Below are 14,880 nucleotides of genomic sequence, written 5' to 3'. Positions count from 1 at the left end.
ATATGATACAGTACTTTAAAACAATAGGGGAAATGTTATTCATTTGTCTCTGTTGTAAGTCATAGAAATACCGCAGCGAATCTTGTAAATTTTACTGTGCGGGCAGGAAAGCAAAACTTGTCACAATAGGTCCTATAACAACTAATATTAGTTACTGCAAAAAAGCAGATGTATTTACCAAGTTCCTCATCATTCCAAAACACAACATTTGTTTCCAAATTACGTCGTTACATTTTGACAATTGTTGGATTGTGTCATGTCTGCAAATATTGTTGTAATTTAAACATAGTGTGCGATGTTCTAATTGAACCACGGTCATTTTTAAGTCCTTAAACCTAATCATTCGGTTATTAATAGTAACATATCTCATCCATGAAAAAAAAACTGACAAATATTGCAAGTCATTGTTACACAATACGCGTTATCACTATGACAAGATAAAAGTAATTCGTTTACTAGACGCAACAAAATCATATCGTAATTTTTCTTCAATATTTATATTTATATAGCCTTGAAAGCGTTGCTTAAGGAAATTTACCAGATATGGTTCGATAGATAAGACACTTACAAGTTCATATGCGTTTTAATGGTTTATCTACATAAACAAGAAGAGAAAATCCAAAATAGATCTCCTATGGATTAGGTAATTTAATATTCGAAGTTACATTATTACGCACAGACACAGCTCCATTACACGTTTCTATGTTTACATTATATGTTTCTGATTATATGTTATCGCAAACTAGTGGCCGATATCATATTATATAAATACTACAGCCATTGTATTCCTCTTCCGTATCCATGTGCCCATGTTTAGTTAAATATGTCGAAATTATTTGAGGTGATAATATGTTGCGTATGTATGTACGTTGGGGCTGAAACAGCAAAAATATTAGGAGTGTTTCCAACTCCTGCTATAAGCCATCAAGTTGTGTTCCGTCCACTGATGCTCGAACTAGCTAAGCGTGGACATGAAGTCACGGTTATAACAACAGATCCAGCATATCCAAAACATCAAGCTCCTCAAAACCTAACTGAAATCGATGTGCACGACATGTCCTATGCACTCGTCAGGGAGTTTTTCAGAAAGAATGGAAACGAGAAAGATCCAATTAAGTATTTGTACTTGGTGTGTGATGTCGTTTTGGAATTGTTTGTGGCACAATTAAAAACTGACGAAGTTCAAAACATTCTTCATAGTGAAAGTCAGTTTGATTTGGTAATATCCGAATCTTTTATACGCCCAGCTCTTATTTTTTCACACATATTCAATGCGCCAGCGATTGAATTCAGTTCGTTAAGTGGGATTTATTCAGCTTTTGAAATGATTGGAGCAGCCACACATCCTCTTATATATCCTAATGCAATGCACAGAAGAATTTATAATTTAACAATCTGGGAAAAGATTACAGAATTATATAATCATTACGGTATGGAGCTGGTTATTAAGAATTATTTACAGACTGAAATTGATAAGTTAAAATCTGTTTTGGGTCCAAATATACCAGATTTAGATGATTTGAGGCAAAATGTTCGGATGTTGTTCTTGAATGTACATCCTCTTTGGGATTTCAATCGGCCTGTTCCACCAAATGTAGTATACTTAGGAGGTTTGCACCAAAAACCTCCACGAGACTTACCGCAGGTACAAAATTGTTTAATTATTAAATCTTTACAATACTTAAGAGGATTGATTACATTTCTCTAGATACACTTTTTTCTAGGATTTAAAATCCTATCTTGATTCTTCGAAAAATGGAGTGATATATGTGAGTTTTGGTACAAATGTTAAGCCGTCGATGTTTCCACGGGAGACGTTGAAGATATTTACTGACGTGTTTTCTCAACTGCCTTACGATGTTCTGTGGAAATGGGACGACGACGAGCTTCCAGGACGTCCAAAGAACGTTAAGATTTCTAAGTGGCTGCCACAATCTGATTTATTATGTAAGTCTTATCGTTATAACATAAAACCTGCAGCAATGAAGCCAAAACAACTAATAAAATAATTGCATTTATTCTTCCATCAGGGCATCCTAAAATCAAGCTGTTTATAACTCAAGGAGGCTTGCAGTCCACGGATGAAGCGATAACTGCTGGAGTGCCTCTTATTGGAATGCCGGTAATTAGTGATCAATGGTTTAATGTCGAGCAATACGTTAAATTTAACATCGGAAAAGGACTTTCTATGGATACACTCACGGAGAAACAGCTCATGGATGCTATAAAAATTATAAGCGATGGTGAAAGGTAAATATTCAATTTTACTTACTCTTCAATATTATTTGAAACTATTGTACATAACACATCAAAGAAGCTTTTCTGCGAGAGCTAAAGAAAAAATCTCACTTTGTAGGATTGATTATCAACCGACTTCCAAAAGGAGGAGGTTATCAATTCGTCTGTATTTTTTTTTTTTTTTTTTTTTTATGTTTGTTACCTCATAACTTTTCACTGGGTGGATCGATTTTGATATTTTTTTTTTTTGTTTGAAAGGTAGTGTTTCCCGTGGGGTCCCATTTTTTTTTTATTTTTTTCCGATGATGGTATCCATATGAAAACGACATAAGTCTTAAATTTGCATTATGTATATGCACGACAAATAGGTGAATAACTGAAAATCACGTTAACCAATTTTGATAATTCTTTTTTTATTATAAAATATATACTTCAAGGGTAATTTGGTGAAAGTTTGGTAAGGTTCTGAGCATAGGATCCATGACAAAGTAACGGAACGGAAGGGAACGGAACAATTCTGAGGAGCACGTTAGCGATACTCAGTCGAATCTTTTATTTATAGGTTATTTGGATATTTGAGTCACCTTCCGTAATGTGGTTATGTTTATGTAATTATCATAGTCGAATATTATAATCAACTAGCTACCCACCCCGGCTTCGCACGGGTGCAATACTGATACTAAATATACTACAGAATTTGTTTATTTGCGACATCACATCGCAAACTTCTAAAATTATCAGTGTTTCTTTACTATATTGTTCATGTATTATATACACAAACCTTCCCCTTGAATCACACTATCTTTTAAAAAAACCGCATCAAAATCTGTTGCGTAGATTTAAAGATATAGGGATAGAGAAAGCGACGTTGTTTTATAATATGTAGTGATGGAACTCCTATACGGCTCACAGGTAAGGTGCGATATGGAGCAGAATTTCTTACTATCTTTAATCAAATTTTGTGTATGTGATGTGATGTCATATGATGTACGAAATATAGTTGGTCTTTTTCAAAGTTTTTTTCTGAGTTCGATTACAGCTCTTTCGAGGGATCCTTGTAGTTTACGCCGCGTGACGTATTAAATCCGCATTTTCGAAAGTCTATTTTTGCTTTATTCGAAAGTTCCTTTTGAAATTGTCCTCGAAGTAGTTACTGATTCATATAAACGGCACGCTTAATCTATCCATATTAAGAAAAAATGTTAGTCTACATCAGCTTCACTTAAAATCAAAAAATAAATAAAATTTTAACAAAAAGAAAAACCGACTTCAAACAAAACACTTTTTTAAAACAAATAAAAATGTACTAAAAAGTAATAAAAATAATTGCATATTTAACATATTTTTGAGAGTCCTCCTAGGTAAAATGAAATGAAAAATATTAGACTATTTAAAAGTCGATTTACGATTATATAATGTAGTTATAATTATTGCTATATTTGGAGTCGGTGTCAGCCAATGCTATACTATATCTATCAAAAAACAATACGAGAATACTTTAAGAAATATGTTTCTTACAAATTACCTTTTATACGATATTATACTGGGTCAATCAAGAGGCTCGTATCGCTTCTTTCTTTCGATTGTTGAAGCGTGTGCCCGTCGCTGACACCGGCTCCAAATATAACAATAACTATAACTACATTATATAATCGTAAATCGACTTTTAAGTAGTCTAATATTTTTCATTTCATTTTACCTAGGAGGACTCTCAAAAATATGTTAAATATGCAATTATTTTTATTACTTTTTAGTACATTTTTATTTGTTTTAAAAAAGTGTTTTGTTTGAAGTCGGTTTTTCTTTTTGTTAAAATTTTATTTATTAAAATAATAATCAAATAAAAACGTTTTAAAACGATTCTCTATGGCTGAACAACTTTAGTTTTCGTTATGGTACACTAAAAGTAAAATTCAATTGAAGGTTAGCACATTTTTTTTTGTCATTTTCTTATCCCGTTTCTATTATCCGGGTTATGTGGTATTCCTTCCTACTAAAACCATTGCAATATTTGAATTTAGCTCGGATTGGAGAGTCTGTGCGTTCGTAATTATATAAAGAATCTGTGACCTATTCACAGCTCCAAGTTCCATTTCAAGCTAAAATACTAGCCCCCATGATCGTAACCTTCCTCGCGGTGATGATCTCACATCGTAGCGAGAACTTTCCCGCTTTTCGTGTAGCCCATTTCAATCACGGAGTGGAGTACATTAGCAATAAATTTACTTTTATCAAGATCAGTGCTTAGTATAATGAGCTCTTATCAAATCTCATGGTATATTTTAACCTAAGATATTTGTCCTGATTCCTCCATCGTTCTTAATTTGCTATATGATTTGCCACTCGTTAAGTTACTTTCTTAATTTATTTTTTTACATAAAGCTAACAGATAGCTAACATCTATATTGAAAATAATATAGGACATGTTTTTATTGCATAATCGGTAGAATCACACAAGCGACATTAATTAAACGGCATAACAAAATATCAATTTAATCACTTTCTATTTTTACGAAGATTATAATAAATACAGATTCATTATTTTTCTAATTTATTTTTCAGCTATCGTCAAAACGTTGTGAAGCTACGTGACTTCATGAAAGATCAACCGCAATCGTCCCTGGAGCGCGCGGTGTGGTGGACGGAACACGTCCTGCGACACAGCGACGTGGAGTATCGGCGCACGCCCGCCGCGAACGTGCACTGGACGGAGTATTATGAACTAGGAATTGTTGTATTGTTGTTAAGTTGTTTGGTTGTATTTTTGTCAGTCACAGTATTAGCGATATGTTTTATTGTTTCAAAGGTTAAGTATTATACGCAGTTAAAGGTTAAGAAAAATTAATAAATAAAATATCATTTTCTTTAATAAAAACCTTGACTTATTATTTTATTAAAAAACATAAATATGGCTATGGATAATTTACACAATTGGTGTTGAAGACCTAATAATAATAATATATTTTTATTACTAGCTGACCCAGCCACGCATTGCTGTGGCTCAGTAAATATAACATTTTGAATATTTTTTTAGTAATTCTTTGTAAAATCAAACTCATATATCCTAAAAAAAATTAAGTAGATTCATTCATATGACATTGAAAAACTTGTGATAAACACGAAGAGAAAATCTTAAACAAATCTCCTATGGATTATGTAATCAAACATTCAAATTAACATTATTACGTACAGACACAGCTCCATTACACATATCTATGTTTACATTATATGTTTATGACTATATGTTATCGCAAACTAAAGTGGTCGGTATCGTATTATAAAACACCACAATCATTGTGTTCCTCTTCCCTGTCTATGTTTAGTTAAACATGTCGAAATTATTTAAAGTGATCTATTTCTGTGCGTGTGTGTGTGTTGGAGCTGAAACAGCAAAAATATTAGGAGTGTTTCCAACTCCTTCTATAAGCCATCAAGTTGTGTTCCGTCCATTGATGCTAGAACTAGCTAAGCGTGGACATGAAGTCACGGTTATAACAACAGATCCCGCATATCCAAAACATCAAGCTCCTCAAAACCTAACTGAAATCGATGTGCATGATATGTCCTATGAACTCGTCAAGGATTTTGTCAGAAAGCATGGAAACGAGAAAGATCAAATTAGTTTCTTTCACATGATGTGTGATTTTATTTTAGATGTGTTTGTTTTACAATTAAAATCTGACGAAATTCAAAATTTTCTTCGGAGTAATAATCAGTTTGATTTGGTTTTTGTCGAATCTTTTATACGTCCAGCTCTTATTTTTTCACACATATTCAATGCACCAGTTATAGAATTCAGTTCGTTGAGCGGGATTAATTCAGCTTTTGAAATGGTTGGAGCAGCCACACATCCTCTTATATACCCAAATGCAATGCATAGAAGAATTTATAATTTAACAATGTGGGAAAAGATTACAGAATTATATTATCATTACGCTACGGAGTTGATTTTTAAGAATCATTTGCAAATTGAAAATGATAAGTTAAAATCTATTCTTGGTCCTAATACACCAGATTTGGACGATCTGAGGCAAAATGTTCGGATGTTGTTCTTGAATGTACATCCAGTTTGGGATTTAAATCGGCCTGTTCCTCCAAATGTATTATTCTTAGGGGGTTTTCATCAAAAACCTCCACAGGACTTACCGCAGGTACAACATTGTTCAATTAATAAATTTTTATAATAAATACTTAAGAGGTTTAATTAAATTTCTCAATATATACGTTTTTCTAGGACCTAAAATCCTATCTTGATTCTTCGAAAAATGGAGTGATATATGTGAGTTTTGGTACAAATGTTAAGCCATCGATGTTACCATCGGAGAAGTTGAAGATATTTACTGACGTGTTTTCTCAACTGCCTTACGATGTTCTGTGGAAATGGGACAACGACGAGCTTCCAGGACGTCCAAAGAACGTTAAGATTTCTAAGTGGCTGCCACAATCTGATTTATTACGTAAGTGACATCGTTCCTTATTCGTTTATTTTAAATGTTACGTCATCGATTTATATACGACGACACTAAATGTTTAAAAATAATATTTAATATAGGTAACAGTCAAGGTTGGAGCTCACACAATTCATTATATAATTGCATTAATTTTGTTTTCAATCAGGGCACCCTAGAATCAAGCTGTTTATAACTCAAGGAGGCTTACAATCCACTGATGAGGCAATAACAGCTGGAGTGCCCCTTATTGGGATACCAATGCTTGGTGATCAATGGTTTAATGTCGAGCAATACGTTAAATTTAACATTGGAAAAGGGCTTTCCATCAAAACACTTACAGAGAAACAGCTAATGGATGCTATCAAAACAATAAGCGATAGTGAAAGGTAAATATCCAATTTTTACTTTATAATAAATTTGATATTTTCCAAATCTTTAAATCTAAAGCGAAAATCTCAGCTTGTATAATTGGTTATTATTTCAGTTTTAAAACAATTATTTTATGAATGTAATTCACTTATTATATTATCACTATTATTACATAATAGAAAACAAAGTCGCTTACCGCTGTCAGTCCCTATGTATGCATAGATCTTTAAAGTTACGCAACAGATTTTGAAGTTTATTTCAATAGATAGATTGATTCGAGAGGAAAGTTTATATTTATAATAGGTACATGCACAATATAGCAGATAATGATTGAAAAACTGTGAACATTGTACGACATTCAGCAGTGTATTTAGTATCAGCATTGCAACCATACGAAGCCGGGGTGGGTCGCTAGTAAACTTAAACACAGAAAGTAAAATTGAACTGACAGCTACTTACGATGACTTTTTTAACTCGGATCAGTGAGGTTGAGCTATCCTATATATAAAAATTATCGAAAACTGTGATAGGGATGTTTCGAGGATACGTTGGCGCGAGTACCGTTACTCATGAAGAAGATCACTAAATTACTGTATGACTGACCAAGTCGCTAAATGAGTCCAACATTTTGTATAGGCCATTCCAACTACAAGAGTATCAAAGGCCAATAAACTAATTTTAAATTAAATTAAAGCTATTAAATTGGTCAAGATCTTGAATAATTATTTAACAGTTATTATTTATCGATCGAACTTGCCATTTTAAATATACTCGAAGTTAGGATCAGACCCAAGTGCAAATTGAAGTGGATATGAGTAGTTAAGTGGAGAGATATAATAAATAAATGTATTTTAATCTAAACAAGTGCTTAATATAATGAATTCTTATCAAACCGGTTAGCATACGTTATCTTAGATAACTTTATCTTAATTTCTATATTAATTTTAGTTTAGTTTAACAACTAGAACAACATAAAAATAATTACGCGACAACCTTTTTTACTCAAATGGGTTATTTGATTTACATAAAAGGCTATTACATGTTAGACCAGAACTGTTACTTGTAAAGTTATGAAGAAAGGGGGCCAGGTACGAAAACCTCAATAAAAGTAAAGCTTGCGATAAACGTATGTCTATAATTGAAAATAATAACACTGAAACAACCGAAATTAAAAAAAAAATCTATCAGAGCTTAAAATCTGATTGGCTGATACAACATCTCTGGCTAAGTTGTCTTGTACCATGATGTTGACCTCCCGATGAATTTCAGTTACATAACGAAATCGTATATATATTACATTAAATTTCCTATTTCTTCGAAGATTATAATAACTTCAGATCCACTATTATTCTAATTTATTATTTCAGTTATCGCCAGAATGTTGTGAAGCTACGCAATTTTATGAACGATCAACCGCAATCGTCCCTGGAGCGCGCGGTGTGGTGGACGGAACACGTCCTGCGACACAGAGACGTGGAGTATCGGCGCACGCCCGCCGCGAACGTGCACTGGACGGAGTATTATGAACTAAGAATTGTTGTATTGTTGTTAAGTTGTTTGATTGTATTATTGTCAGTCGCAGTATTAGCGATATACTTTATCATTTCAAGACTTCACAATTACACACACCTAAAAGTTAAAAAAATGTTATAACTAAATAGGTAATCATAGCTCAAAGCTCCATAAATATTATGAATTCTAGTAGGATGTACATATGTGTTTAATATACGTTTTTTTAAATATATCTAATATTTTCTTAACGAGTATTTATTTATCCTAATTGAGAACTAAAACTGGACAAAATATAAACGACGGACGTACGTAGTACTGTGTTTTTTTTTAATATCAATAAATGCTTAGTCACGGTTTTAATGCAGAAAATATTGGAAACTATGAAATAATATGTTTTTATTGTTTTGATTAGATTATTTTGACTGTCTAGATTTTTTTCTCTTGATAAGATTATCTCTACAGCTGTACGTACTTTGAGCTCATAATTTGAATAATTATTTTATTGTTTATTTGTATCACCAAGGAGCGTAATAATCTATATCAATATCATAAACGTGAAAGTGACTATGTCTGTCTGTCACTCTTTCACGACGAAAATCGCTGAACCGAATTTGATGAAATTTGGTACGAAGCAAACTTGAACTTCAAAAAAGGACATAGGGTACTTTTTTGCCTGACACATGACAACCAACACCCTAAAAGGCTAGCGAAGACGCAGGTGACTATTATTCTAATTTATATAATATAATGTTTTTTTATGACAATAGTTTTGTTTATTTTTATAAGAGAAACAGAATATAACGGAGATATCTGCTAGTATTCATGCTATTATTCATTCAGGTCATGTTACATAGTTATATTTAATTTAAATCCGTATATTATACATATGTATTTAGTTCAAAATGCCTCTGTTGCCAAATTAAAAAGAAATTGTTAAGGAATGCTTGTGTGCAAAGGGAGACATATATGTATCTATATAATATAGGAGACAAAAAAGACCCGCTGAGTTTTTTCATCGGTTCTTCTCAGGTCAGGGTGTTTTCCTTTCCAATCCGGTGGTATTGTTTCATTTGATCATCAATAAGAAAGTGAAATTCTATATTGAATAAAATCAGATTGAGTTTAGTGCTCAATGTAAGTCATTCGTATGTAAATAAATTGTCATCCACATAATTACATCACAATTAACTTCGTGACGTAATTACAAACTATGTGCGTTTGTCCGATAAATATTCTAACCCATGACCAATACAGATGATTATACAAGATTTCTAAGCAAATATTAATCAATAATATATCGACCTTACACCTTATCAAAAATCATCTTAAAGGTTATCATTCTGTCGAAGACGATGATAATATTGATTTATGAACGTGACACATCTTATCGGTCATGACGCCAGTTCGTTAAAAAATCCTCCTTTAAAAAAAATACCTCAGAGGAGTTAATGATTTTGTACCTCTCAATTTTTTTTAAAATAAATATGAGACAACATCACATACATTACTTTGATCCCAATGTAAGTAGCTAAGGCACTTGTGGAATCAGAAGTAACGACGGTACCACAAACACCCAGACCCAAAACAACATAGAAAACTAATGATAATCTACATTGACTCGGCCGGGAATCGAACCCGGGACCTCGGAGTGGCGTACCCATGAAAACCGGTGTACACACCACTCGACCACGGAGGTCGTCAATTAAACAAACTGCTGATGTAGACAGTGCTTTTTATCATCGATCGGAACGGGTCATTTTATATCTTAAGTAGATTTTTAGTTTTAAGATCCTTTATCAAAGTTAAATGATAGATCTACAAGATCTTTTTATCTGTGATGACTTTATATTGAATTTATTAGAAAGTAACCAATTCGTGGACTGTGAATATTGAAGATTGTATTGCATATTGTGGAACTAGAAGAGTCAAATATTCCACCTAGGTTTTAATATAATTACCGTCAGCAAAACAATTACACCAGATCAGATATTTTTTTGTTAGGTACTCATTATTTCTCCTGATTTCGAATATAATTTATAACATCACTTTTTCATCTCTTAACACGTAATATCTACTAAAAAACCGTAAATAATATTTCATTCTGTTTGAATTTTAAAGATATGTTTTATACCAAAAAATATTACGTAAATGCCGATTTTTGGAAGTTAAGATAATAAATTACATATAATTGATGACACTGGACTTTATCTTCAAATAATATTTAATTATATTCACAGCTGCGTGTTTCCCATCCTCTTGATAAGGTTAGAGTAAGGTTATTTAAATGTTCAAATCAGGACGCACGTCGTACCTTTAATGAAGGTATTTTTAAAACGAATTTCTTACAGAACGTAACTTACAGTAGAATGAATTGACTGAAAATACCTCCAGGTGACCTTTCTCTCTCTTCCTCTTTTCTCTCTATGTCTTTTTACCACATACGTTTTTTAATTCACTCAATATTGTGATAATAATTTTTTTTCCATGTTATGTTACAACAGTAACAGTCTGTAAATTCCCCACTACTGGGCTAAGGCCTCACCTTCCGTTGAGGAGTATATTACAAGCTTATTCCACTAAGCTGCTCTAATGCGGGTTGGCGGATGCACATGTCACGATGTTTTCCTTCAACGCCGAGCATGAGGTGAATTATAAACATAATATAGACCTAAATTAAACAGAAGAAAATTCAGTGGTGCCTGGGTTTGAACCTGTTATCATCCGTTAAGATCCACGCGTGCTAACCACTGGGCCAAGTCGGCTCTGATGATGATGATCCAATGTCTGTTATCTAATCCATATTATAAGATCGATTTCAACAGACCCTAACACCAATAGTAATAATTACTATAAAATTAATATATAATATATAAACTAATATATATACACTTAATATATATACTAATGTTAACAATCTCTCCTTGTTGTAATTAACAGTCGTATAGTCTGGATAAATACTTTTGATACTTGAATGACAAGAATATGTATAAAACATTTATAAAATCAAAACGAATTATACAAAAATTCTCAGCCTAATTTTCAAGCAAACATGTTCGTTCGGGTTCAGCTGTAATTGTAAAAGGTTCACGAGAAAAAAATATATGTACGCTATAAAAGGAAACTAGGGACCGGCGTGCGTTACTTCAAGTTATGTGTGTGTAAACTCAAAGTGTTAGTATGACTTTAACCCCTTTTTTCCACTCCTACGTCTTTTACAATTACCCTTTACGTTTTTCAAAGAGTTAATTAGGTCTTTATATATATTTTAGATGTGTTACTATTTGAAAACGGAAGTGTTTTGTAACACCCTATAAATATCCAAGCTGAACATTTTAGCTAGAAAAAAAACGACCTCTGTGTGTAGTAGTGTGTTCGGTTTTCATGATTACGCCACTCCGAGGTACAGGGTTCAATTTCCAGCCGAGTCGATGCAGAAAATTTTCAGTTTTCTATGTTGTCTTAGGTTTAGATGATTGTGGTACCATGGTTACATCTGTTTTTCCATAACACAAGTGCTTTAGCTACTTACATTGAGGTCAGAGTAATTTATATGATGTTGTCCAATATTTGTTATGTATTATTATTATATTTGGTATTAAGTCTTCTTAGTAATAAAACAAAAATTCCACCACTGTGTGATAGAAACACAAATATTTAAGAAAATATTAAAATAACTAAAAGTTTTTCATGTAACTTAGACTATGAATAAAATAATATGACATCCAATCCAATTATTATCGCCAGGATACTTAAAAGAAAGTCGCTCATGGATTGACTGTACGAAATAAAACAATCTTAAGTACATAACGTTATATATCACAAACATTTGTCAATACATCACCAACACACCAATCTTAGAAAACAAGAAGTTATGTTTCATGGACCGTCATTTTACTAGATAACTCAACCAAACTAAGTCCTTGGTGTTAGATTGGCATCAAGTTAGACGAGCTTTAACCAAACCCAACCATCAAGCAAAACTCATTAATTTAGCTTATGATGGCAAACATTTAATACAACAACAACAGCCTGTAAATTTTCTAAAGCTAAGACTTCCTCTCCCTTTGAGAAGAAGGTTTGGAACATATTCCACCACGCTGTTCCAATGCATTCTAACCACCGGGCCATCACGGCAATACCGAAACCAAAAATACACAACGTTTTTAAATTCTTTACGAGGTATTCAATTCCCAGCATTTTACGTTCCATTTTATTTATCTTTGACTTTTAAAAGAGCAAAAAGTGAACTTAGCTTACGTCCGAAAATTCCCAAAGTACTTTATTTTAGCCCGAATTCTCAATAGACAAAATGTTTTAACTATTTTGCGAATGGAGACTTGATCTATTCATTCTACGTGGCGTTGTCATTTTGACGTTGAATTTGCTTAAAAAAAGTTTGGATATAGAGTCAAGTTTTAAATCATACTATCTGTGCCTGTTACCTTATACGCGTCTGAATTCAACAAAAAAAAATAATAATATTGTAGCCTATGTATATCAGTTATCTGCCAGTGAAAGTTCCTTCAAAATCGGTCCAGCCGTGTATACATACATATAGCTTGAGTAAAAATGGTGTTTTTTAATATTCAATCAGGCACTCCAATTTTATTATATGTATAGGTTAAGTTCACATAATACGATTTTGACCGAGTAATTCTTATTGTAAAAATATTGTGTGATAATTTCTTTATATTTCCCGGTTTCGACGTAGAAATCTTAGTAATATGACAGCGAAGAGGTGCCTTATGTTACAGAGTAACCCTAACCTCCGATACGGTGTTATGACATTTGATTCTATATCATAATTTATATCACATTACTATTGCATATTATGAATATAGCAGGGGCTATTGAATTTACTTTATTATAAACAATTAATATTGCAATTAATTGATCAATAATTTGTAAAACTGTAATTAATATTATTTTATATGGCATAGCATTTAATACTGGCATCTAACACTATTTCTTATGTCAAATATTATTGAGCTGTCATTAGAAAACAATTGGATGATAGCGTGGCATTATAACAAAAGATAGAGAGATTGGAGCAGCATTGTAAAACGATTATATTATTTGGCCATCCCGCACTACTGAAATTACACTAATTATATCAAGAATAATACGCATTAATGATATAAAACTTTTGTATGTGTGTTTGACCCTATAACATTAGATTGTAAATTTGTTTGTCTGTTATCGTACTATTTATTTTATGTAACAGTTCCGAGTTATAAATTATTTGCTTCCGTGTACAATAAAAAAACAAAACTCATTATCGATATCGTATACATAATATGTTATAGATAATTAATCAACGGCTCTCGTTCAAGGCCGATAATGATGAATAAGGCCATATGTGTATACGTTGACGTATACTACGACCCACTTAGGATGAGCATGGTTTGATTATGGTATTAATTATGGTAGTAATAAGTACGTTATATCTACCTCATAAGGATCCCAACAGGAGTTACTATGCATCTTTAACTGATTTCAAAAAGCAAAGCAAATTATTGTGTAATTTTATACATATATGAAGGGGAGCCGGCAAGATTGTTTGGGTCACCATCTTCGTCGTCTTCACATATCTTCACGAAATACAACATCGTATATTGATTTTTACACTCTTTCTCAGTCGCTGCAATATATATATGGACTAGTTGTTACTCGCGGCTTTGCTCGCGTAGAAAATATGAATATATATTGTTGGAATAAACAAGCAACATCAGCGTCAAGTCATACAACTTCCCTATTTAAAAAAAAAAAGGCGGGAGATTTGTAGTTGACACATTGAGAATTGCAATTATAATTATTACGGTGTAATGTGATTATTGATGGTTATTTGTGTTGTAGACTAAATGTTTTTCTTTTGTGGTAGATTGATTGTTATTTTAAATTAAAGATAATTGTTTCAGAGGTTAATCTACTTCCTACTTCTGGTTCTAAAATCAGAAGTGGGATACGCCTGTGCCCACTTGCAATAGTAACAAATAACCATCAATCTATTTTGCTATGTCTAATACGACATCGTTTTCGTTCTTGTTATCATCGCTCCCGCAGTAGTGATCGTGATAGTTTGGTGAAAAAGGCGATAAGTAAAAACATAGCTAGGCTAAATGCGATTGAGGAAAACAAAACGATTATCATGCAAACGCCTCCGCGTATCGTGGCCAACACATGTAAGAATTATAGCGAATTACGTTCATCAGCTTATACATTCGCTGACGCCTTGTTCTCGATTACCCGCAATAAGTAACGTGATAAGAAGTTTGATTCGAGACGAGACAACACTTCCACTTCTTGGGAA

General features: G+C 32.7%; 2 protein-coding genes across 2 annotated transcripts; both read left to right on the top strand.

Moving 5' to 3' along the window:
* The first annotated feature begins 104 nt into the window (after positions 1-104).
* On the top strand, positions 105-5,106 carry LOC124539254 (UDP-glucosyltransferase 2-like). Its single transcript, XM_047116566.1, has 4 exons — positions 105-1,645; positions 1,725-1,947; positions 2,031-2,250; positions 4,801-5,106. Exons 1-4 carry the CDS (start codon positions 824-826, stop codon positions 5,081-5,083), a joined length of 1,548 nt encoding a protein of 515 aa, XP_046972522.1. The 5' UTR covers positions 105-823; the 3' UTR covers positions 5,084-5,106.
* A 388-nt stretch (positions 5,107-5,494) lies between these two features.
* On the top strand, positions 5,495-8,731 carry LOC124539251 (UDP-glucosyltransferase 2-like). Its single transcript, XM_047116562.1, has 4 exons — positions 5,495-6,389; positions 6,473-6,695; positions 6,856-7,075; positions 8,426-8,731. Exons 1-4 carry the CDS (start codon positions 5,568-5,570, stop codon positions 8,709-8,711), a joined length of 1,551 nt encoding a protein of 516 aa, XP_046972518.1. The 5' UTR covers positions 5,495-5,567; the 3' UTR covers positions 8,712-8,731.
* The last annotated feature ends 6,149 nt before the right edge of the window (positions 8,732-14,880 follow it).

The sequence above is a fragment of the Vanessa cardui genome, chromosome 22 (genome assembly GCF_905220365.1).
Source record: "Vanessa cardui chromosome 22, ilVanCard2.1, whole genome shotgun sequence".
NCBI classification, from domain to species: Eukaryota; Metazoa; Arthropoda; class Insecta; order Lepidoptera; family Nymphalidae; genus Vanessa; species Vanessa cardui.
This window is presented reverse-complemented; position numbering and strand designations above follow the sequence as displayed.

Excerpts from the sequence above, each read along its gene's own strand:
- LOC124539251 (XM_047116562.1), top strand. The coding sequence starts at position 5,568 with ATGTCGAAATTATTTAAAGTGATCTATTTCTGTGCGTGTGTGTGTGTT. Across the intron at positions 6,390-6,472 it reads CTCCACAGGACTTACCGCAG|GACCTAAAATCCTATCTTGA; the intron begins GTACAACATTGT and ends ACGTTTTTCTAG. Across the intron at positions 7,076-8,425 it reads ACAATAAGCGATAGTGAAAG|TTATCGCCAGAATGTTGTGA; the intron begins GTAAATATCCAA and ends TTATTATTTCAG.
- LOC124539254 (XM_047116566.1), top strand. The coding sequence starts at position 824 with ATGTCGAAATTATTTGAGGTGATAATATGTTGCGTATGTATGTACGTT. Across the intron at positions 1,948-2,030 it reads GCCACAATCTGATTTATTAT|GGCATCCTAAAATCAAGCTG; the intron begins GTAAGTCTTATC and ends TTCTTCCATCAG. Across the intron at positions 2,251-4,800 it reads ATTATAAGCGATGGTGAAAG|CTATCGTCAAAACGTTGTGA; the intron begins GTAAATATTCAA and ends TTTATTTTTCAG.